Below are 25,430 nucleotides of genomic sequence, written 5' to 3' on the forward strand. Positions count from 1 at the left end.
TTTATTGCCTAAAAAGAAAAAAAAAGTAAGAGACAACATGCTGACATTGACAGTTGTTTTAGAAATTTAAAACCCTTTAATTGTAATATTTACATAAATATGAAGATTAATTTTTTACACTTTACATTCTTTAACTAAAAAAAAAAAAATATGACACATCTAAATACATATTATATACAAGGCATTAGTGCCTGTGATGATAAAGCTTGGAAATATGTGGAAATTAAAAAAAAAGGCTGTAATTCGGAATGTGGCCACAAGATGTCGCCAAAAACATTAATAATTTAAAGACAAGACACTCAACAGTCGGGTTCAATTTCCAGCTGTATTTTTGGTCTCTTTATATTTTTTAATTATTTACCTTGACAACACCTTGGCAGTAAATGCATTAAGTGTACAACTGTAAATACTTTTCACCGTCTTGGCTCAGATGTGCAACAGTGCTTCTCAGTCCTCCATGGTTTGAACAGAAACAATCACGGGGTGGAAAAAAAGACAATACACCACAAACACATTCCAGTTTAGTTCTGAGTTTAATCACTGAAACAGATAATGAAGCTTTCCTCTTCCGTTTTTGTTTCAGCTTTTTTTTTCCCTGAATGTCCTTGGGTGGCCTTAACTGCTCCACAATGCATTAAAACCAGAATTTTACATTTTGTCTGAAAACCACTACTGCCCTCTAGTGGAGGCTTCACAGCAGAAGATCAAAAGATATGCATGTTTATTTATCACCAGAGAGCAGCTAAACAAACAGGGGTTGTGTTTTTGATAATATGTGCGCATATATATGTGTGTATATTCTGCATTACTGTGTCAAAGGTTAAAGCCCTCACTTTTTTTTATTTCTTTTAAATCTGAGGGGTAATCTTTAATTCTGTATTTTTCATACAAACACGATAAGTGACCACAAGACCCTGACATGTATTTGCATTATATAAAGTCTGATGTGACAGCATACTGATTGAGTTAAGTAGCAGGTTTACTGCACTGCAGACCACACCGATCTACACCAGCCACGGTTGCCATGGAGAACACTGATGGATTCAGAGCTGGGCTGTGGTCACAGAGTGCCCATATATGTGCAAAGTGTTTTACTCTCAATACATTTCACATATTCGCTTTTCAATTTTACAAACTATAAAACAAAAAAATTACAATGGGAAGCCTTCAATCATTAAGGCAGGCATTTTTTTTTTCACATTAGATCATGAGAGCCCAGTCGCATGCAGTTTGTATTTAATTTTTTTCTTTTTTTGTGCGCTATGGAGATGTGTTCGTTAAGGGCGGAACACGTGATCCCCACATACAGGACATGATCTGGAGTTTATATTCTCAAGTCTTCTTTCTCTTCAACATAATATTCTCAAAAACAGTAAAGGAGAGCCAATTTATCAACACCATCATCATAGATAGCAACGATTCCACGAGAATGAAAAGTCCAAAAAACATTGAGTACCAGGACAACTAGAGACATACGGCGGTACTGAAACAAACAAAAAAAATACACTGAAAAAGAAGAGTAAACAAAATATCAAAATTCAATGAGTTGCAAAAAAAAAGATATTCCCTCCCCCCAGCCAGACTTAAAAAACTGTAAATAAATGAACATGAAGACACTCAGGTCCAAATGTGTTTAGTTTCCATGGCAGCACTTCCCCAGCAACTGGCGGATGCAGCGTCTCTGAGCTCTCCCATTGCTCTCAAAAAATAGCCGTATACTTCGATCCGTACAGTATTTCAGAACTAACTTCACACGTGACAAGTATCACACAGATACCCGCAAAGACGTCCTTGCAGAGTTCATTATACACTGAGTTATACATGGATTTTTTTGCAGTCAGTTCTATATGCATATGACGACGCTCCATCGTGACTCAGGTAAATGCTTGGTCAGCTGAAATGAGAGCACCATGGGAGAGAGTTGAAGGGTTGAAGATGGAAGGAGGGGGGGCAGAAAACTGTGGGGAAAAATCCATATGTGCCCGACTTAGACTCTTCCTGCTGCAGGAAGGGAAAGCGAGGGCCTTTTCCCCCTCTGCCCATCTTAAGACGCAGCAATCCTCCGCCTGTCCTCATTTTGTCAAGTAGGTGCCAAGAAGTAACTCAGTGCTTGCTTACCTTTATGTGTTTTATTCGTTTTTTTTTTTAACTGTTTTTATCCTTTTTAAAGGTTGCATGATTTTACACATATTTGTTTGTCCTCCACAGCTGGAGGAGCAGAAAGGTCTCAGGTAGGTTTGTGTGTTTTCATTTCATCCTGCCCCCCCCCACAGTTCCTCCACTCCCTCCCCCACTTTGAAGCAGTGGCTCTTCGTGATTTTTGGTCACAAAGTTTACTCATACTCAAGAAAATGTTTATGGTAGAATAAGAGATACCTAAAGGAGGAGAGAAAAGTCCAGATCAGATTCAAGAATCGAGCGTTTTGTTTGTGTCGTGTTTCAGTGCTTACCCTTCGCTATCAAGTACATCCTTAATGCTGGCCTTGGTGATAATGGCATCATCACACTTGAACCACTGGTCTTTGTGCTGACGGATAAAGCTGGTGTAGTGGCCACTCTCTAATGTCCCTTGGTGGTTGACAACAGCAAACAAGGAATACCTAAAATGACATTTCAAAAGTATATATTAAAGAATCATTTGTAGCTTGGTGTGATCTGAAACTTTTTATTAATATAAACAACCATTTACAACTTTTCAGTCAATTTTTAAAGGCTGCTTTTCATTTTAAGCTATATTTATTTAAAAATATTTTATTTTAAATCATTTGTGGATTCAAAAATATTTGAGTAAATGGAAAAAAATACAAAAATGCTTTCCGTCTTTAGAAACTTTATTGCATACATTTGTGAGAGTATTCATAGAAATAAACATTTATGTAGGTGCTTTTTTAAATCCCACTTCAACTACATTTTTTTCTATTGTAGGACATTTAATTATGATTATGCGGTTTTAGCCAAAAATCTGACACTTTTAAGACATATTGTCTGCATAGTTCATCAGAAAGCTGGGTTGTTAGCACCACTAATTTCTCAGAATTAATTTGTTTACACTCTCTACCGCTAACTTATAGCACCTCATAAGTCTAAGCCCAGAGTCGGCAACTTTTTACATTAAAAGAACCGTTTGGGTATGTTTGTTACTGATCAAGAGGCCACAAAGTCTTACTTTACGATTTAATTTAATACCACTTTGCATTCATTACATTTTAAATATAATAAACATGAATTCTATTTTTTTTTTGGCATGAATAACAAAACTTGCATTTTCTCGAAATGTGAGATTGTTTTCTGGTTTTGACAAAATCTCATGATTTTCTCTCAAAATAAAAGACATATTGTGCCAAACAAAACCATCCTAGTGTGACTCTGGACAGCTACTAACCATTTGTGTACAGCATAATATGTGCTTTAAAATTCATAAAAAAATGACTTCTTTACTAAAGTTTTGGGAAAAAAGTTCAGTTAAAATCTGAAGCAAAGAGCAAACAAGGCCTTTTAAGGGCAGCAAGGATGAAAAAAAATCCATCTTATCTTGTAGATGCACTTAAGCCACACAATTATAAATTTAACTGATTTAAATTAAATAAAGGCTATTTTTTTAATCCTTACTTAAAAGAAAATAGCATGTTATATTTCTTTAGCGAGAGAGCTACAATAGAGGTATTGAAGAGCCACATGTGGCTCAGGTTGCAGACACCTAGCCTAAGCTAGCATTAGCATAGGAAAAACCAATGTGGATCAGAGCTATCCAGCCGTAAAGTTTTGAACCACATTTGAGCTCAGGCAAGGAAATAAAAGACGTTAATGTATCTATTTGTCTGCAAGTGGATACTTCAGAACTGATCCATCGATGGCAGTTGCTGCATCACAAACCTGAGCTTTTTCAAACTGCTGATTTTCATCTGCTCCCAATCCATCAAAATTTGAATAAGTAAGTACTCAAAAAATGCAAGTTTAACAATAAATTATTTTATACATATCCTCCATTATGAGAAAAATGCTACAATAACATGTTAAAATACCAAAAAACACTATTTTCCTTGGAGTGGGCCTTTTTTTTTAAATTGTTTTAAAATATTTCGTGCACCGTTTTGGTTTGCAGATGGAAAATTGATATAACTCCATATGTTCAAATGATCAAAATCTCAAAACATCTTTTTTTGCTTTACCTACAAATACTCACTTGTTGTCGTTGTTTAATACCTCCACTGTCTGCTGATACTGTCCGTTCATTCTGCTCTCTTTACTGTGGAACACAAACCATTGAGAGGTTTTCATTGCATGCAGTGACACAAGGTTCCACTAGGTGGCAGAAGAACACCACTCAGTGTGATGTTACCATTCTGAAAGCTGTGCTCAAAAATAATGAAGCTGCCATCCATTCTGCATAGAGATGCATTCATTTTGCATTAGGAACTGCAGCTTCATTTACATTCATATATTTTAATGTAATAAATTCGCTTTTGTACTTTTTTTGCATAGAGGGAGTGCAGTAAACAGGAGTAAATCAGAGAAAAAGAGCATTTTGATTTTGGAGTCTCACCTAGACGCCATGAAAGGCGTCATGTCCAACTCTAGCGGGAAGGAAACGTACGTCGTAATCTTCCTCCGCAGTTTAGCCGAGTGCTCAAACCGCTGAAGAGAGGGAGATAAAAGAAGAGATGGGCGGAAAACGGGGGGATGGGAGAAAATATAGATATTAAAAAATGAAAGAGAAAAAATACATTTGGGAAAAAAACAACCAGAGATGGAATAAAATAATTTATTTTCCCCCTGAAATGATAAATTAATGAAAACATTGAATTCCTCCAAAACTGCTCTATGTCAGCTTTCCCGATGAATATCATAAATATATAATACATCTCTGTACTATATGATAAATAAAACATAGACAGTGGAGGGCTGCATGAGTCATTAAAATCATAGGAGTCCTGGGACAGTACATAAAAACAACACAGTCAGACGCAACAACTACAGCCGGTCAATAACGCCTCCTGGCACATTCAGAGGGAAGTCTAAGCAGCATCTGCTAAAGCATGACAGATGAAAAAACAAAACAAACAAAAAAAGTCAATAAATCTTGAGCTGCATGACAGACGGTGCAAAAGTCGCAGAATAAACCATAATCGACGTGAAGGGACTCACTTTAAGATGGAAACATGCTACGATGGGGAGCTTCTTCATCGTTAACTGTTTGGTAGACTCCTGGTAGCTATGGCAACCACCACATTTGATTTTGGCACTGCTTCCGAGATGCTCTGGTCGTGTGAACCTGGAAACCACAAACATAAAAAAAATTAAAATGAATGGCAGCAAACTGGATAAGAAGAGGATGAATGGTGTTTATCGTTATTTCAACAGCTGCATGATCCCAAATATCAGTGTTTAATCCCATGTAAAGATAATCTGAAAACATATGGGGGCTTGAACAATCAAGACAATCTACAAGGTTTTGAGTGAATTTTCACTTAGCATCCCAAATCCAGGCTTTTATCGCAGTAGTCTTAATCACCGTGGCAACAGAAGCAGCAGGCTGCTCTGTACCTTTAAGAGACTTGCTGCAGCAAGTGGGGTGTGTTGAGCTGCAGTTAAAAAAAAAAAAAAAAAATGGGGGAAGACAAATGTGAGAAGTGGAGCCAGAGAGAACAGAGAAAATTGGAATTATGTGGAGAGAGGAGGAATCAAATAAAATTAGGAGAGGTGAAATAGAAATGGCAGAGGAGGAGATTTGAGAGGTGGCACCTGCTCCGTCAGCGTGGTTATCAGAGAAGATAAGACTGAAGCAGCTTGTTGTGTGTGAGATTACACCAAACAAACCCACAAATTCAATTTGTTTCCCGTTCGCTGAAATGGTTTTAAAGAAGTCGATAGTATATCATGGAATATGATCGGGCTCTCTGGCGTTTAATGTTGGAAAAAAAAAAACATAGGAGCGATAAGCTGTACCTGCGCAGACAGTCTGTGAGGGTGGTGGATCCTGACAGGTGGCCCTCCCCGTTTACCGTGCCGCTGTCCCCTCCCGGGCTAAGGGGCCAGAAAGGTGTCGATGATCCCGGCAGATCCAGACTGATGTCCCAAAATGGATCTATTGTTGTAGAAACCCCACTTAGGAAATGGAAAAAAAAGTGAAAGAGAGAGATTAGTTGGTTAGTCCAGTTATGTTTAATTAATGTAGGTGTGTATATCACTGATGACATGATGAAAGAGTGATGACATCGGCAGCAACACAAAACGGCCACAACAGATTCTGATGGTGTTTTTCTTCCAGCTTGCACGTGCATAATTGGAGCACTATTGCATACCAATGTGCAATTCCATAAAGAATTACATCAGGGACGAACGTAAATGAATATGTATTATTACAGCCTGACGACAATGAAAAGCAGGATTTCAGTGGAGAACAAACAAATATGTTCTCTGCACTGGGAGGTGCTGCTTCACATTGTCATTATCAATTGCATGAGTCATGATTCTGTAATACCCAGAGGCCACTAAGTCAAACTGGTCTGCATTTATGGTGATGGGGATGTCACCATGTGCGACTATTCAGCCTCATACCTTCTGCTGTTACCCACTTATCTATAGTCAACAAGGCACTTCAGCTAAATTAAAGGGTTTTATTTGCGGCATAAATCTACATCGGTAACATCTCTTTACTGTCGGTGCAGGTAATAATGCACTAAGCTGGGCCCAGCTTGCCCGCTACTCTGGGCGAGGTACTTTGCAGTTCAGTGCAGCGTGAATGTGTTAATGCGACAGGACAGCTCTAGGGGGCAGACAGACAACACTTGAATCGTGCTGCTGTCTAGACAACCTCCATTAAAGCAGCTCTGCGGGGATCGGGCCTTTGAATAAGAGCAGTGAAGAGGACACGAGCCATTCACACGACGTAAAGGGATGGGCAGCATCCACATTGATCAGCGAGCGCGGGAGGACAACAGACACACACGGATGAATAATTAATGGAAGAAAATATAGGAGGCGTTTGCCGGGATCCTTGTGGATGAATGGGAGGCATAAACAAGGTGTGAGTTTTTCTCAAATAAAGAACACTTACTGGCAAACTTGACAAGTGACGTCTGATTGCAGGCCCCCAGTGAAGATTTGGTCAATGATGCAGTTACAGTGATTTGGATTGTTGGCCTTTTTTCCATTGTCATCTGCAAAAAAAAAAAAAAAAAAAAAAAATTGAAGAATTAAGTCTGTTCACATGTGTCAAAGTCAAGGCCCGGGGGCCGGATCCGGCCCTCCAGGTAATTCTATCCGGCACCCCAGATCATTTTATTCTGTTGTAATTAATGGTCTGATATTATCGTGCGCTTTTTTCTAACTTGTATAATTTTGACAAAAAAAAATTTATGGAGAGTCAAATATTAAAACTTATTTAAGGTTTAAGTTGATTTATTCTAGAATGATATTCCTGCCATTTTAGTATTCATAATTATATTATAAAGTTACAGTTTTAAAGTTTAAAAAATTTCATTCTGGTAGCTTTCTGGACTATTTGGACATTTGCTAAAATATTTTTGGGCTACTTTGGAGTTTATCTAATATTTCAGCTACATGCTAGCTGTTTTGGGTAAATTAGGCCTTTTTTCTTCAGTTTTTAGGCTGTTTTGGAGTTTAGCTAAAATGTCATCTACATGCTAGCTATTTTGGCTAATTTAGGCTTTTTGTATCAAGTCTTTTAGGTCGTTTTGAAAATATTTTAGCTACATGCTTACAGTGTGGCTAATTTAGTCTTGTTTTTAGGCTGTTTTGAAGTTGAGCTTTTTTTTCCCGCTACATGCTAGCTGTGTAGGCTAAACTAGTTTTTTTTTGTTTGTTTTTAGCTTTTAGGCTAATTTGGCATTTAACTAACATTTTAGCTGGCTATCAGCTTCAGCATTTTCAGCTATCAGCTTCAGCGATTTCAGGTATTAGCTTTGGTGATTTCAGGTATTAGCTTTGGTGATTTCAGCTATGAGCTTTAGTGATTTCAGCTACTAGCTTTGGTGATTTCAGCTATGAGCTTTAGTGATTTCAGCTATTAGCTTCAGCATTTTCAGCTATGAGCTTCAGTGATTTCAGTTATTAGCTTCAGCATTTTCAACTATGAGCTTCGGTGATTTCAGATATGAGCTTCAGTGATTTCAGTTATTAGCTTCAGCATTTTCAGCAATGAGCTTCAGTGAATTCAGCTATTAGCTTCAGCATTTTCAGCTATTAGCTTCAGCATTTTCAGCAATGAGCTTCAGTGATTTCAGCTATGAGCTTCAGTGATTTCATCTATTAGCTTCAGCATTTTCAGCTATTAGCTTCAGCATTTTCAGCAATGAGTGTCAGTGATTTCAACTATTAGCTTCAGCATTTTCAGCAATCAATTTCAGCATCTTCAGCTATTAGCACTAGTATCTTCGGCAGCCAAATTCAGCTTAAAGCATTCACACGAGTATTATCGCATGTAATGCTACATATCTAGTTCATAATTATGTGGTAAAAAAAGTTACAGTTTTAAAAATGTAGTATTAGTATATTCAATAAATGTTTATTCTGTTCGGCCTGCGACCTAAGGTATATTTTGGATTTTGGCCACTTGTGCGATTGAGTTTGACACCCCTGCTTTAGGCCATTGCTTTTTATTAGATTTAAAACACCTGATCACTGCTGAGTGCTCGCTAGTTTTCTGAGTAAACATTTTAGTATGTACATGGGATCTTACTGATGGTGTCTCCTTTGCAGTGTCTGTGTAGAACGTCTAATGCCGCGATGAGGAACTCGTGGGCATCTTGCTGCTCGTAGCCAGCGAGGTGGCGCGCGTGAGTCCACACCAGATGCAGCAGCCGGAAGGGAATGTGAGGTGAACGGTGGCCCGAGTAGAACTAAACACAAACACACAAATGGTTATACTTTAACCTATATGTGCTATATGTGTAATCTTTGCTAGCTTAATTGTTCGCTAATGCCAATTGCTTCCTTGTCAGAAAGATGTAAAATCCAGCTCTTCAGAAAACAGAACTGTATGCAATGCCAATTATACCACAGTGAGCCGATGCAGCACAGACAACTTTGCAGAAAGCTCTAAAAGGGACGGCCTTGAGGCAAGTAATCCATCTGCTAATTGCAGAGAAAGGTTGCCATGAGAATCGAAGAAAGTGACAGTTTATGTCAGGGTGACACAATGTGGGTGGAAACGTAAGCAGAGCTGAGCTGAAGAAGTCAACGTGAGCTACTGATTAAAGAATGGGTTCTTGTCTTTCAAACCGTCCATCTGAATTGATTGTATACAGCTACCTCTACAGAGGACCAGAAGAGTTACAACACTTTGAATTTGCAACACAAAAATCGTTGTTGTTAGTTATAAAAAACCAGCCACATAAATAAATCAACCCACAACACGAAAAAAATCAACTCACAACACATTATGTCAAAACACAAGTTTGACCTCACTACCATGGAAGTTGCGTTGATTGCCCTGGCCTAATAAGACACTTAAAGACTTCCACTCCCAGAGAAAAGCACAGCGGAGGTTGCCTCTTTTTCCTTTCATTTGCCTATACTGCGGGTCGACTCTGCCCATATTGATTAGTAAATAAAGATAAAGATAAGAGTGCTGCTGTCTTCAAGCAGAAACATATTTCTACTTGTAGCCCCGTTATTCACAAAATAAGTCTCTTGTGTCTCATTAGGCTAGGGCAGTCAATGTCTATTAAGTCAGAGCCTGTTGGAAATTTCAGAATAAAAGCATTGCAACATCCGTTATAGGTCAAACTTCAGTTTTGAAATATTGTGTGTTATTTTTTTTTGTTAATTTTTTCATGTTGTGACTAATTGCAGTATGTTGTGTTGCGAATTTAAAGTGCTGTGACCCTTCTGGGCCACCGTATCCCTCTGCTTTTACAAGCATGCCCATTTTTGCAGTGATAAATTAAGAAAAAAACACAATGAAGAGCAAGTTTATTAAAAGCAGGGCACACTGTCATTATCAGAATGCCAATTAAACATGCTTGGCAATAGTCAAGGTCACTAGGGTGACTTTTGTACATAAAAACGACAGAAAACTCTTTAAAAAGGATATTTTCTACAAGAAATGTGCGTCAAAATAAAATAATACAAATAAGGCTAAGCCAAAAAATGCAAAAGTGATTTATGCAAATATGCACTGTGTATTCAAAGATTCATAACCTCCTATTTAACAGTAAAATCTGTCCAACACAAGAAGCCTTTAGCTCTAATGTTTTTCCGCTACTGGATGGATATAAGAAAAATAATAATGTGTGGTAAACAATTGCTAGAATGTGCATTTGTTTTTCTTTTAAGACCAACTGTGGATGTTTGTTCTTTTCTTATGAACTAAACTTACAATGACTGATCACTTGAAGCATAAATTTATGGCATTCTGTTTGCTTATTTTCAAATTTTACATTGAGCTTTCATTTCAGGGGAGGCTTATCTCTAGCGCCGGAGTAAGAAGAGCAGAACAGTGACTCATCCTTCGGTGTGGTTCATACTCCCATTAACAGGATATATTCTGTACTGCATGTTTGTTAAAAAAAAAAAAAAGAAAACGTTCAGCATTTATGAGCGCAGAGAGAATTGCCCACATTTGTACTCTTTGTGGGGCTTAAAGTAACAAGTAAGCACTTGAGGTGAGCATCATACCTCCTGAAAGAGCTGCGACATCTCACACACCAAACACGAGTTTGATTGCATCTCGCACTTGTGTCTGTCAGAGAGAAAGAAGTCCCGCAGCAGTGGTGTGTGTGTTAGAGCCTGAACAATACAGTTCATGAAACAAGTGTTGCCCAGGTTTATTAGCCCTCGTAGACCTGCAGGACAAAAAACAGTTGGGATAGTGTCAGAATAATCCAATGTGGACCAAGAACAAATTCAATTCCAGATTAAAATGATTGTTTTTAAATCAACAGTAAGAACCATACCATCGTTTCTCTGGAGAAAGTATCATTGCTGATGTTCATCTTTTAAGCAACTAATACAAATAGTAGGAGAGAGCAAGCAGGTAGATACCCAAAGAAACCTTTCATTTAGTATTCAAAGTAGAGCAGAACAGACAAATCTGAGGACATTCAATGATGCTAGCAAAATAGACTTTAAAATACTTCTTATGAAAAAAGCCATGATGTAAAGTCATGCAATTCATAAGTAATTTCTGACATATCAAAGGCATTATTAAAAGATTCAGTAGACTTTAGCATACAGTAGAAATAAATCATCTTTAGAACACATTGCTGTGAATTAGTTAAAGCTTAGTCATGGTTAACAGACACTAAATGAAACAATGTTTGCATGTACAACATTAATTGCAGTTGCTTTTGGTCATTTTGTTGTTTGAAAAGATAAATATATCTGTTTTCTTTCTTTACAGTACATTCAGATATAAACGTTTTGGCTCTAGCCGAGAGTCTCAGAATCTTAGTGCTTTTGTTCTGCTTGTTTAGCTACCCAGAGGTAGTTAAACAGTCAGCTTAGTTGTCTAGTCTGTCTGTTTTTTTTTTGGTTACTAGTGTTACAAAAAAGGTATTCAACGTCTGGGCCGGATTCATAACAGTGAAGCTAAATGCAAAAATAACATGAATTTTAATTGAGAAGTTTTCTAGAATCCTTTTTTTACAAATCTTAAAGAAGCTCTAATCTGAGCAGAATGTAGAATCCGGGTTTACAACGCACGTGGAAGCGCTGCAAAGCGGTGTGCGCGCTCTCCGTGTCACCTCCAGTTCACACCAGACATGTATTTTTTGCGACGGTCGACAGACACCTCTGCTAACCTGTGGCTATCTAGAGCTTCTACAATTAATTTGACATCATCTATCTTGACTTGTAGCCAACTGCTCTCTGCTTTTCTCTCATTGATTGTGTTTTTAGACACCTAAAACAATCCTCCTCGCTGTGTAGTCGGTCCACTACAATAATCTATGTGTGTATGTGTATCTGTTTGTTTTTTGTGCGTATACTTCTTCTCTACAGTCTGTTTAGATACAGAAATATAAATGCATTTGTCAATCAGTGTATTTTATTATGAAAAAATGGTCATATTTTGAAAATTGATCAGATTTCTTGTGTATCTTGGAGTAACTTCCTGCCAGGACTGACGCGGATTGGTCGCACAAAAAATAGACCTGATGCCAAAACGATCACTGCACGGCGCTCGGTCGCTGTGCTCTGCGTGTGGTGTGAACTACCCCGCAGGTTAACAAGGGTGTCGAATGGGAGCGGCCTCCATTCTGCATCGCTTCCGTGTCCGATGTGAACCAGGTGTTAGAAGCAATTTGAACACCATTCTCACAAATTTATTGTTTTCAAACGCAAAATAACATCACTGATTTGCCAAAGTAAAACCCTAATATTCAGCATCTTTCAAATAATATTTATGAATCTACTGTGTTCTTAGGATTAAAAACCTTTAAAAAATACATTAAAATACATTTTTTTTTCCATATGAAAAGTGTTCAAACCCAATGCATTGTGGTCTATATTTAACAATCTAGTGAGCATCGATGCAAACTGGTTTTTCACAGAGCCTTCTGGGAAATTTCTAGGACACTGGATTTTGAAACACTATAGTAAGTAGTGACAGAATTCACACGCAGCCATGATCTATACGCATTTTGAAATGTATTTCATGTAAACAAAGAAATATCTAAATCCTTTCTATTAAACTCATCTCTGGAAAATGACCAATTGTGTGTATTTATCAGAGGTTGCCAAAAAGCCTGTGGGTCTCCTGGAAAAGACCTAAAAGCTGCAAATGGATTCATTTAAATGTCTGTGCTAATGTCCAGATAAACAGGTGAAACTCAGCCAGGTTCTGGGTGTAATCCAAATGAGCAAAGGCTTGGTACTGGAAGACAGGGCTCAGTGAGAGCGTAAAAGCATTACACAGCTCCTGGCGGCCAAACACACACAATCTACTGCCAGTGAACTCAACCAGTCAAGCTGTCTGACGAACTGAAAGGATACCCAGATTGGGGGACACAACCGTCACATGTTAAAGATCAGAGAAAGTGTATGCAGTGGGAGCAAGTAAAGCAACAGATTAGAAAAAAGAAAAAAAAATCACAGCAGTGCACTTATCTCTAGGAGAACACTATGTTCTGTAGCACTCTGAACCGCCTGCAGGGCTGCCCAGCACATTTGACCTTGGGTATTACACTTAAACTGACCCCAAGTACACTTGTGCCCAGTGCACACAGCAGACGCGCACACACAACGGTCAAAAAAGGGAAAAGCTTTGCTGATTAAGTCGTGCAGTCTGACTATTGCACTTTATTGCCCACCTATGGTACAGTTTGTAGTGATTTTCCTTCGCTTTGGATTGTGCCGTAATAATTCTAGCTCCCTCTTGGTCGGCTCCCATGTAGTGTATTTCTCCCCAATGCCTGCAGATACGAAATAAAATGCAGTGAGCTCAAACATAGTTTTCATGTTGCCTTTACAGTTTTTATATTTGCAGAAGAACCATTTACCTTGCAATTTCCAAGCTTTTCTCTGTTCCTCTTTGGCAATCTGCTCCATTTCTTTGTCATATATGTAGTCTTGACATACAAAACAATATATTCCACCGTATAATAAGTCTATTGCTGCAAGGAGAAAGATAATGAAACAGTGAGAGATTATGCAATTATTACAGTAGTTCACCTTTGGTTCAGTTGCCTCCAGGTCAAGGTAAACATTTATTTATTATTTCTACAATGCATTACCATCTCTTTACATGGGCTACTGATACAGCAGGAGCACTGTTGCTATGTGTGCATTTCTTCCCCTCTCCCACCTATAAAATCCCACCAACAAATGTTCCAGTCTTCCGTTTTCAAAGCTACAATGGCTCCGTTCTGTTGCCGTGACAACCTATTTTTAGTTTAACTGGATGTTTTATTCTGTTTTAGGTGCTACCCACACTAAGGGAGCCGGCTTCTGCATCATGCTAAACACTCGGCACAGGAATCAATTTTGGGTGGAGCGTCATAAATATTTTGACGGCGTAAAATGGGCAGGAGTAGAGAGAGGGGGGTCAAAGCCAAGACGTGAACCGATGTTTCAGTGAGCTGAATCCTGAGCTGAAGATATGCTGCTTTGCTTGGATGAAGGTCAAGAGCTTAACACATATGGAAGTGTGAAGGAAAAAGTAAAAAGCTGTTGGGAACAGCAAGCTTAAATCAAAAAGGAGGCTGGCGTTTCCTTCGCCTTCGTAGCAGGGGAGTTTGGATTAATTTGATTAAAGGCAGAAATGTCACAATAGCTTATATACATGTATGTAAGAATTTTAATACAACCTATTAAATCAATCCAAGCCAACAATCCACACTATTGTACCCATGCATTTGGTTGTCCCCATCTAAACCCCCGTCTATTAGAGCCGTATTAAGCCTAATTAGCATGTAAAGCTGAGTGAGGTTTCCCGATAGCAGTGGGTTAATAAGCTCTACATCCCTCGCTGCTGTATGAAGAAGACTTTAACTAAAAGACTCTGACATTTGACTGCTTTTGGATGTCCCGCTGGAATGGGAATGGGAATCCCATCTGCTCACAGGTGAAACCGCATGAAAATTATATTTTAGTTAAGTTCACTTGGATGAGATTTCTTTCACCCGAGAGAATAAAAAACAATTAAAACAAACCCAATGGAGGATAGGGGACTTGACATGTATGGTTATTTATATCAATGAGCAGGGATCATGCTGGGTGTATAAAAGATTCAAATTCTTACAAATAAATAAAGTATCAACTTCTGAGGGTGTTTCTTACCAAGATTGTGTCTCTTGTTCTTTGCGTGCTCGTGGATGTGTTTCTTTGTAAAACAGCCGAAAAAGACGCAGTAGAGACAAGAGTGTAGTCGATTCAGGTGGGCGCCACACATGTGACAGATACACGACTTGGCCTGTAAAAAAAATAAAATAAAATAAAATTACCCAAGGGAGGACAGGGGTTTGGGGGAGGACAACGAAATTGAGAGCAAAAAGGAGCAGACAGGGGTCTTGATGTTGAGTGGCAAGCATTAAGAGTGGAATTCTCTACAAGCCAAAACAGATTTCTATCTTCCCTCTTAGACGCACAAGAACTTCAACATGAAAACACTCAGATTAACCGCATATGAAAGGGAACTGAAAATAGGGTTGAGAAATTAAAATGCAGTAGAGAAACGACACATTTTTCCTGAGAATCTTTCCTTCTGATGATGGGATTTGCGCAACGCTTTGCAGGCATTTCGGAGGAGGCGAGTAAAACCTGTCTGAGGCGAACACATTATCCGCAGTATCAGGGCATGAGTAGCTTTAATTCAAACGTTAAGATAAGTGCGGAGAGGAGCTGAACATTGACATGAAAACTGCAATAAAGAAAATCAAAGGCAGATTTTCGATAAAAATGACTGAGACAAAGCTAAAAATGTGAGGAAAAAATGTCTGAGATCTGCCTCTTAACTAGGAGGCTGCACACCGAGCATCAGACAAACAACAAATCATGTCGTATGACAAGGCGTGGATGGAGGAGCACAACCGTGCAGCTTAGAAATTGACAACCAACTCACCATAAAAGCTGTTAAGTCATCAGCTATTCTTTAAAAGATGCAAAATCTGAATTTAGATATCAGGAACCAAAAAACAGTAGGAGAGATCAGAATGATAAACGCCTCTTTTATGGGAAAAACAGTAGAAGAGGAAGTGTGCAATTAAACCAACTTAAATAAATACTTATAAGAAATGAATTCAGAAGACCACTTAGAAAACCTTTTTTTGGGTAAAATCTTTGAGCAGTGATGTAAACGTATAATGTTACACTATGAGAAAAACATCAAACAGCCGAGTACTAGGGGATAAAAAAAGAGGCTGCTCCACTGTGGTTTACTTCCTCCTCCCTTCATCTCATAAAAACTAAAAAGCCCAACTGTACACCACACAACCATTTTGCATACACTCACTGGCTTTTGAAAAGGCCTCTCCATAGTAACAGCCTAAAATATCAATGACTGATATTTTAAGATTAGACTTTTAATGATTTTTTTATATAAAAGATTGATTGTTCAATTATTAGGAGAACAAAAAAACATGACGGTTCAGATTTCAAAAAGGGAGTCCATGAAAACGTAGCTTTGTCTACGTGCTGCACCTTCTCATTCAACACTGAACTTTGTTATCATGACCAAATCTGACATGGAAAACCTGATTCAGTCTCTTCTTTATCACAAACAAAAACCGGCTTTAGGGACAAAGCCTTCAGACACATTTTTCCTCACACTACTGGTTCATATCACTGCTTTAGCCATTCAGATTAGTACATAAGGCAACACTGAATGACAACTTTGAATAACAAATGTACTAAAATTACAAAATCTCAACAGAAAGCATGGCAGAAATTGATGAAGCAACTCAGTTGTAGCAAGGTGTCATTTGGGTATATTAATGTGATAAATAATCTGCAAAAGCAGCAAAAAAAATACCAAAAGTACTCCTCAGTACTGCAACTAAACATATTCGAAAAAACTAGTAACTTAAACGTTTGGACAATGTCCTTTCATTGTATTTAGCTATTCCCAAATGGTGTTAAATGATCATGTCGTGGTGATTTAAAGAGTCATTCTATTGAAAATTGTGTTTTTGGTGTTTTTAACATGGTTTTGTAGCATTTTTGTTACAATGGAGAACATATATAAAAGGTTGAAACTGTTTCTGAGTACTTTTTTTTAATTCAAATCGTTTTGGATCAGAGGCAGACGAAAAACCTGTGGTTTGAAAAAGCTCGAGTTGGTGGCAACTGCCATGGGCGAGCCAAAGTCCCCGTGCTCCGCTCTAATTCCAAATGCTCCATTTGGTGAGAAATAGCTCCATTAACGTCTTCATTTTCCTCGTCCGAGTTCCCACATGGCTCAAAACTGCGACTGGATAGTTCAGATATTACTCTGCGTTGTTTTTTGCTACACAAATGTTAGCTTGGGGTTGTAATGAACTGCAAGCCAACGGGAGAGTGTAAACTAAGGCATGCTGGGATTTCAACGTAGGCTAATTCCACGGACACAGTCTCGACCACAACCCAGAATTCTGATGTGCTGCAAAACAAATTGTCTTTTTGAATTAAGCTAAATACGGCATTATCAGAATTTAAACGAACAACTGGGAATGACTTTGTGTTAGAAAAAATATAGCTGGCTTTAAAAACTTTAGTGCATTAAAACACAAAAATGTCAACATTTAACATTGTATTTTCCAGTGTCACTAGCCCCCTTTTTAACGTGCTTTTAAACTATTTTTTATAGTCTACAAACTTCTCATTTACATCCATACAAAAAACAAAACAAAACAGCAATAAATGTGAATAATACAATAAAAAAAGATGTTTTCTCAACATTTGACTTAAGCCTGGGCGATAAAACAACAACTGTATTTATCAAATAGAACTTTTTCCTAAATAGGAAATGAGTATCGTAATAGACTTTTCTTTTGAAGGGTGCAAAAAAAAAACTCGCCAGTAGCGAGTATTTTCCCCTCTTTGGCGAGTAAAAGTTAGAGGGTTAGTTACCACATGGTAAGTAAATGCTTGGATCTAATTAGTTATGTCTATGAGCTTTTCTTTTGTTCTTTCCTCCTTCACCGTCTGATTGCACACAAGATAAACACAGACAAGCCCACACCAACTCCAAACAACCTGCTGATGATTACACATTTCTTTTATGAGCCATAGAGCGTTCAAATTTGACAATTATGGTTATTTGATTTATATTGTGAAAAAAAAAACGATATTGTGATGTTAAAATTCCATTTCACCCAGCCCTACTTTGACTCTTTACTTTTGATTGCTCCCTTCAGGGGTCGCCACAAGCAAATTATCTGCCTCTGTGCAACCCCGCCCTCTGCGTCCTCCGTACACACACCAAATATCCTCAGGTCCACCTCACTACATCCATGAACCTCCTACGGTCTCCCACAAAATTTGGCCTACTTCCTGGCAGCACTAACGTCAGCATTCGTTTACCAACATATTTACTTTTTTCTCAACCTGGCAAGGATTTGTTGCAAATATATAAGACTAGATATGACGACTTCGTAATTGAGAATTGACTTAATTTCCAGTTCAAAACAGCAGAATTTAATAGTGGTCCAATTGTCAAATTCACATTTGGGGCTAACCCAAAACAGTTTTTTACAACTGGTAATTTAAACTGAAAATGTGTCACTTTTAATGATAAAATTATGAGTAATTGCAATTAAATAAAATAAACAAAAAAAATGTGTTAAAGAAATTATGCAGAACATGTTTCTAAAACAGTACTTTTTTACATTAAAACAGCTTCATTCTAATAAACCCTTCCTACAAACATAATCAAGAGCTTATTGCATTAAAAGCCCAGCTGGCGTAATTGTGACAATCACAGCATTAGTTTGTAAAGGAATAAAAAGAAGTGCCTCTATAAGGAAGACTTGAGTGATACAATCATTGATCATTTCTCATTTTGTAAGACTGTGTGGGTGCAACGCTGACATTTGTAGAGCACTATAGTTAGAAACAGAGGAGCGGGAGTAGTTAAGTGACTGTACATACATCTACTTTCAGATGAAAGTGACGCTCGCACCAACTTCAAAGCAGCTTGCATTGAGCATGGTAGAATATTCAGTTTTCTGCTGTATCTGAGCATTCGTGCGATAGCATTACATTAGAAGAGATATGTAGAATCATAAAATAACTTTTAGCTTTAATTAATCCATTAGCAACTCTAAATTGTGGAGGGAAAATTCCTGCATCAACGCTAGAAGAAAAAGGATGAATGCAGATAAAGACATGGGACTGACATCTACAGCAAGCTTTAGACTTTTCAGGAAGAAAGAGTTGGAAAGAGAAAATAGTAACAGGAAAGAAATAAATAGCAGTACAAGTAGTTTTTACCGAAGGAAAGCCAAATGAATTTGCAAAAACGTGGAGAAAGGGGAGAATTTTCTTAGAACCATACTCAAGTTTGACCTAAACGCTGCAATTTTGCACTCGTCTCTAAACCCACACAGTCTGAGCCGCTCCAAAACACAGTTCCTCTTATGCACCACAAAACCAAGCCAAACACAAGAACAGTCAAAGCCACGCCTTGCCCTCATTCTCTTTCTTCTTGGCCTTAACGCCGCTTAACAGAGGAGAAAATCTCCTTCAGCTCTCACAATGGTTAGCGCTGCTCTGTCACAGAAGTCCGGCATCTCAGAGTCCAGGGTCTTTAATGTTCTATTACGCTTGCTATTGATCAGCTGCTGGCTCGGGAGGCTGAAACAAGTGTTGCATAGGTAGAAAGCTCATGTTCACATCCGTTCCAGATGGAGGACGGCAGCTCCCATCTGGGAAGCCTGCTTTGAGGCCAAGCTGGCTGCTTCTTGTGTGCAGGGATACGACCCTACTGATGTTCAAAGGTGCGGATTGATTGCAGAACATGTTCAGAGAGGCATTAGCAGAATGAATAGCTCCCTAATGCACCTTTAAACTAAAAGCACAATAACATTTAAAGCTACATGGGCCACAATGAAGCAGAGAGTGCCCATCAGCGGTGCACGCAGAAACACGAAAGCACCGTCTACACTTAAATTTATTTCAAATCGGCGCGCATTCCTCACTCCACAGAACTAAATCGATGCATTTACTTAGTTATATTAGTTGGTGAATGATGCGAGAGGCTGTGATTGAGGGGAGAATGGTTTACGTTGTGGACAAAGGTCCAGTTGAGCTGAGCGTGCACCGACTGCAGCAAAAAAAAAAAAGAGGGAGGAGAGTCAACACAGACTAGATAACATAGCTATAAGAGAGCAGTGACTCACTGTGCTGTCTCACATCCATATTCGGTGCTTATTCCCAGCATACAAATGCTCATGCTTTAACTAAATCAACAATGTCGAAAAGAACTATACACTCAGAATGTCTCAGTAAAATGCTTTAGTCATTTGCTGAAAACAGTCAGTCGAAATATGCAAAAACACTATGATTGTGGACTTTTTTTTTTTTACCAACTATAATGCTGAAAACCTCGTTGCAGGCTGACCCCATAGGAATGCTGCCTGTCAGTGCTTTGGCAGGATGATGTTGCCCCCAATCCCCACCGTCTGTGGATGACTGCAATATGCACCCTCTGCAAGATCCCCTGGAGCTTTACACAATAATAATGTTTGGCTTTTTTTTTGTTGGATGTGTCCTCCATCAGTACATTGCAGCCCCCGTTGACAATGACATGGAGTGTGGGCTCTGAATGAGAATACATTTCCCCCCCTCGTATAGATGAATCCGAGTCGTGGGAGACATTGGACGTCGTTGGAGTGCATACTTTATCCTCAAACTGTCACACGATGCTTTAAGGATATTATAGCTAAACCATAAGCCTTAGCCAGCGGAGCTGGGCTTCTTACGGTTTTCAGAATAAAAAAAAAAAGGAAACGGAATAAATTACGGACAGAAGGTGTTCTTTAGAATCTTTAGGGATTCCAGAATGCACAGATCCAGTGTTGGAGTACTGCAATTAACCAATAAACAGCAACATAATCATGAGGGAAAAGCAAGAACGGAAAACGGCACATGGCTAAATCTACGAGTCTGTAAAGATATAAACATTACGCGTTAACAGAAAAAGTAACTTTTTTAAGATTAGCAGGTTTCACCAATAATCTAAAAGAATAATATTCTTCAGTTGTTCAAATTAAAAGGGATCATAACATTTTCATCAGGAAAATCTGAGAATTACAGAAAAAAAGGAAAATATATTTTTTTAATGGTACAACAGGTTTCAACTCTATGGCAGCCTCAAGTAACAGTTTGCATGGTCTAAAACCACAATCAACTTTTTTCTTTTTTTAAAGGACAATAACCATCTCTGAACAAAAGAAGAAACCAAGTCACTTGGGCGCAGTCTTTTTAACAATAGGAAGATTGATTGCTTTTTGGTTTAAAGCTTGGACAACTACAGATGAGTGATTGACAGATCATTAGCCAGATGGCGGGACTAAAGGATGGCTGGAAGGCAACACTGAAATGGCTCAAGCCACAACCACATGCTTTTTTTTTAAACCGGTGCTATACCACAGCAAATCAAGAGATATTTTTAAAAGGAAGGGGTCAGAATAAACAACTCGGAGAGAACACCACTTGTGCATCTGTCAAAGGTCTATAGGTTTACTTAGGCGTGGGATACTTGGATATAAATACTGAGAAAAAAAAATCAATATCTCAGTTCTTATTAATAATCCCTTGAGGCTGAAAAAGTAACTGAGATGAGGGGCGAGGAAAGTACGCACTTGTGTTTTGCTGAAAATATATGCTGCAGGCAACAAAAAACACGTCTTTTACATGTGTAGCAAAAAAAACAAAAAACAGGAAATTACAAAAAAAAAAATGTACCTAGCTATATAATTACAAGAAAAATGTTCTAAACAATTTTCCTTTTTGTTTGTTTTTCTTTTATGAATTGTGTCATACTGTGATTACATTACAAAATGTTTCCTCTCTTAAAAATTCTGAATCTTGAATGAAAATCTGAATTATTTAAATGTGCAAAACCATAGATGGAAAACAAATGAAAAAAGCGGTTCAAAGTCAACGAACAAGAAGTTGCCAGACACAAACACACTAGCTTCCTTATAGACGTAAAAGTGGGAAGCATTCTGAACAAAATAAACTGACATCACTCTACGATCAACCTATAAATATGAGTTTCCTCTTCCAGAGAGAGTTACAGTGAATGACAAACGGAACCCTCAGGTTGAAGAGGCCAGTGAGAGTGTTTTAATGACAAGAAATCAACATAAAATACAATAGAGTGCTGATATTTAATTAGAAGAGTCTTGAACTGAATATATCCCGCCTTTTGAGGACATATTGTTAAAGGATGCACTGCTTCACCAGTGCTAGTGTTTTGTTGTGTTTTTACATACAACTGCTGTTTTTCTAACAGATATTTGGCCTAAGCTGAGCTTAAAATGAAAACTGAAAACATGGAAAAGGAGGAAATAAGAATGTGGGAGTGAGTGCTGAAGAGAAACAAGCAAGCAGTATGAAGAGACTGTGAGAAAAGGAGCCCGGTGCTGTGAATGTATGCTGATGAGTCAGAGTAGGCCTGCGATGTGATGGATACAGATCTGACAAATGAGATCTGCTCATAGCACCACAATCAACCGCTTTCTGAGATGAGTCGTGCCTCGGTGCGCTCGCTTGTGGGCGTGCGTGTGCACCAATTGAAAAAAATGGAGGAGGAAAGGCGTGACATAAATATGTCATCCTTATAAATATGTCAGTATTTCTGTGTCCAACACCATGCAAAATCTTTGACTTAACTTGGTATGCACAAACAGGGGGCGGTGTCTGTTCTGCTAGTGTATAAAAGCACTAAAAAAATATATAAGTTCGATGAGGTTTAATGTTTCTCAAGTGACACCAAACCTAAGGTTATAGGTCTAAAATTACCCGTAAGGGTTGTATTGCATCGTATTTGTGTCCAAAAGGTAGCTCTATACAATAAATAGCCTCATGCAGAACACTAACCCTCTGAGATCAACAAGCACACCCAACAAGAACATTCATTCATAAAGATTCAAGCATTCCCTTCATCAAACAGAAGGAACAAACTAAACTCACTAGAACTGGAATAACTGATTTAGGGCAGAAAAAATATGCAAATAATAAAGGTAAAGACAGTTTAACGAGCAGGCGATGATTAACCTCTTACTGCTGGAATCTGACTGAAAACATGATTCATCTTCTTCATTATTAAACCAAACAGAATGCATATTTAGATCTGTTTGTAACGTAAAAGTCCAAGTTCACTTACAAAAAGGTTTCAATGTATTTACCACCTCATTGAAACGCATAGTGAGATTTTTTTAATCCTAATTTGAAGTTTTCCAGAAAATCCTCCATTATTTTTCATATATTTTTCTGGACTCAGAAGGAAACACACATGACCACCTTCTAAGAAGTTGAACTTAACGTCCCACTCCGATCATCTTTTGATCTATTTTAATAGCTTTCCTAGAATTCTTTTAATTATGATTATACTATTTTTATCCCCAAAAAACCTGTAGTTTTTTAGAACATAGTTTCTGCAGAGGGGCGCTAGCTCATCAGAAATTCACCTGCGAGTTGTGCGGAGGAAGCCTGCCCTGACTTCCCATCATCCTTTTGTTTACGTGTTCTCCGGCTAGCTCAAACCCCAACTTAGCATTAGCAATGCAACAAAAAATGGCAAGCAATATCAGAGCTATCCAGTGGTATAATTTTGTGCCAGATTCCAGATTGGACAAGGAAAACGGAGATGACCATCGATTTATTCGTCTGCAAGTGGATGCATCGGAATGAAGCAGAACAGGGAGCATGGGGCCCGTCGATTGTAGCTTCTGTCACACCTACAAGCTTTTTCCAACAGCCTGATTCACAATGGTCTAAATAAATAAATACTCAGAAATTTTATTTTAAAGTTTAACTTTCTTTATATGACCTTCATCATAGGAGGAATTGCATTAAAACATGCCAAAAAAAAAAACCAAAATTAAATAAATAAATAAAACTATTATTCACTGGAGTGGGTCTTTAGAAGAAAGCATTTCAGTCACTGCTTTTCAGGTTAGATTATGCAGTTTCAACAAGATGTGAGAATCCTTAAGTATAAGCATCCCGGCATTTCACAACACTTCTAAAGCCTGTTTTTGTACTTTTTTCTATTACAAGCAAACTCTGCGTGGGCAAAATCGTCAGTCAAGCTAAGTGTAAGTATTATTTTTGATAGTGTATTCACAAATATCCTATGATCAAAAGAAAAAGAAAAAAAAGTAAAAAAGGTGCTTTCATTCACACTGATCATAGGCCTTACACTCCTTACACAGTAGTGTAGAACAGTAATGATGAGGCTGATTCATTTCCCTAACAAAGGCTTACATTTATTGGTATTTAGAGCTTTTTGCATGTTTTTATCGCAGTGAACTGAGCGGGAAATCAAGTCTGCTCCAAATTCATCTGATCTACCTGCATTATGTCATCGGGGATGAGGGGAGGACACGCATCTGCACCACTCGACAAAACACCAACCATATTTATGTCGAATTCAGCACGGGTGATCAAACGTGTTGCAGATAAATAAAATCCGTTTCTTTCCACGTAAACATCGCGGTACTACTAGCAGACAGAGCACGGCTGACTAGAAGAGGAGGAGAGAATGGGTGGGACGGCACAGGGCCAGGCAGGTGTGGGGAGATCCCAGCAGAGAAACAGACACTGAAGCAACCAGCTGAGCTCCACTCGTTTATACTAATGAAAGAACAACCAAAGCGGTCAAAACAACCGCCAAGAAGAACCTAAAAGAGCCGCTAATGTGTGAGCTAATGGGGAGACACAATGGGTTTCAGCTGGTTGTTGGGGTGTTAGCCCGTGGCCACAACTCCCCTAAATCCCAAGTGTCCTCCTCCAGCAACGCACAAACCGAGCAATGTGGCTTCAGAAAATAAAAGTTTTGCTTAAATTAATTTAGGTATTGACGTAAAATTCCGCGCATACTACAAAACAAGCAACCGGTATCCGCAGTGAGTGAAGAAGACTAGCTAAGTTACCGGTGATAACGTAGGTGGCTAACAGGAAAGCTTGCTACTGCATGAGTACAGTCTCATTAAGCTCGTGATTTTGTTCGGCTCCCTCCGTGACTGTGTTTGCTGTGGGACATTATTTGCTAATTATCAACGAGTGTGCCTCTTGAAAATGACCTGCAGTATGTTCTACGAACTGGGAGACAGTGGGTGTTTTTACCTTGCGTCTTCTGGTCTCAGCAGTACCACTCCAAACAAAGCATTGGTATATGACTCGAAGGTTTTGTTTCCAATTATCCACCTTATAACCGTTCACATGGGAACAACCGGCCGGACTCATGACAGACAAAACATTCAGTATGTTTTTTGAGTGACAATGAAGAGTCTCTTGAATTATTCAGTCAGCTAGGCTAGCTAGCACGAATAGTCTGTCCACAAATGGTTTCCGTTTGGAAATGGGACAAGCGATGTAGTATCCGAAATGATCCACAGGCATCTGATAAACACGGTGTTTGATCAACTACCTATAAACTATGTAATGTTATTATCCAAAATAATTCCAAACCCTCAAAAAGGAAACTTCTCGCTGCTATTGGGACAGTTGTCTTTTCCTTTAACGTTAGCTCCTGTTACACTCTGACGATAAGTTAGCTTTCTTTTTCTAGTTAGCCTGCTAACTCTGAGAGCAGCTTCACAATGCCCGCCCAGTGTGGACCATGATTTGTCAACACAAAGACGTTACGTCACTACGTACATTTTATGACAACGCTGGGTGCGTTTGGTTTATCTCGCAGCGCATGCCGTTTTGCAGAAACACCAATTTACGCCAAAGTGAGAAGGTTTATTTGACATTTTCATCACATTACATTAATCTCGTCTAAATATATTGTTTTGCACAAAACGTGGACATCTTCA

At 38.5% G+C, this 25,430-nt stretch overlaps 1 protein-coding gene across 3 annotated transcripts; it reads right to left on the reverse strand.

Moving 5' to 3' along the window:
- Positions 1-514: 514 nt before the first annotated feature.
- Positions 515-25,243, reverse strand: LOC112146135 (ubiquitin carboxyl-terminal hydrolase 22). Of its 3 annotated transcripts, XM_024271812.2 has the most exons (13): positions 24,736-25,240; positions 14,743-14,875; positions 13,464-13,577; positions 13,275-13,376; positions 10,642-10,808; positions 8,702-8,861; positions 7,058-7,160; positions 5,947-6,105; positions 5,146-5,272; positions 4,544-4,635; positions 4,184-4,246; positions 2,451-2,600; positions 515-2,376 (listed from the first exon to the last, which is right to left on the reverse strand). In XM_024271812.2, the coding sequence occupies exons 1-13, from the start codon at positions 24,853-24,855 to the stop codon at positions 2,334-2,336; spliced, it is 1,533 nt and encodes a 510-aa protein (XP_024127580.1). In that variant the 5' UTR covers positions 24,856-25,240; the 3' UTR covers positions 515-2,333. The 3 variants fall into 3 exon arrangements, with proteins under 3 accessions (XP_024127580.1, XP_024127579.1, XP_024127581.1); XM_024271811.2 differs by having other exon boundaries at positions 1,187-2,376; positions 13,275-13,577; positions 24,736-25,242; XM_024271813.2 differs by lacking the exons at positions 515-2,376; positions 2,451-2,600; positions 4,184-4,246; positions 4,544-4,635 and adding an exon at positions 4,749-5,026 and having other exon boundaries at positions 13,275-13,577; positions 24,736-25,243.
- Positions 25,244-25,430: the final 187 nt, after the last annotated feature.

This window comes from Oryzias melastigma, linkage group LG8 (genome assembly GCF_002922805.2).
Source record: "Oryzias melastigma strain HK-1 linkage group LG8, ASM292280v2, whole genome shotgun sequence".
NCBI classification, from domain to species: domain Eukaryota; kingdom Metazoa; phylum Chordata; class Actinopteri; order Beloniformes; family Adrianichthyidae; genus Oryzias; species Oryzias melastigma.

Excerpts from the sequence above, each read along its gene's own strand:
- LOC112146135 (XM_024271811.2), bottom strand. The coding sequence starts at position 24,855 with ATGAGTCCGGCCGGTTGTTCCCATGTGAACGGTTATAAGGTGGATAAT. Across the intron at positions 7,161-8,701 it reads CTGCAAAGGAGACACCATCA|ATGACAATGGAAAAAAGGCC; the intron begins GTAAGATCCCAT and ends TTTTTTTTGCAG. Across the intron at positions 4,247-4,543 it reads ACGCCTTTCATGGCGTCTAG|TAAAGAGAGCAGAATGAACG; the intron begins GTGAGACTCCAA and ends TGTGTTCCACAG.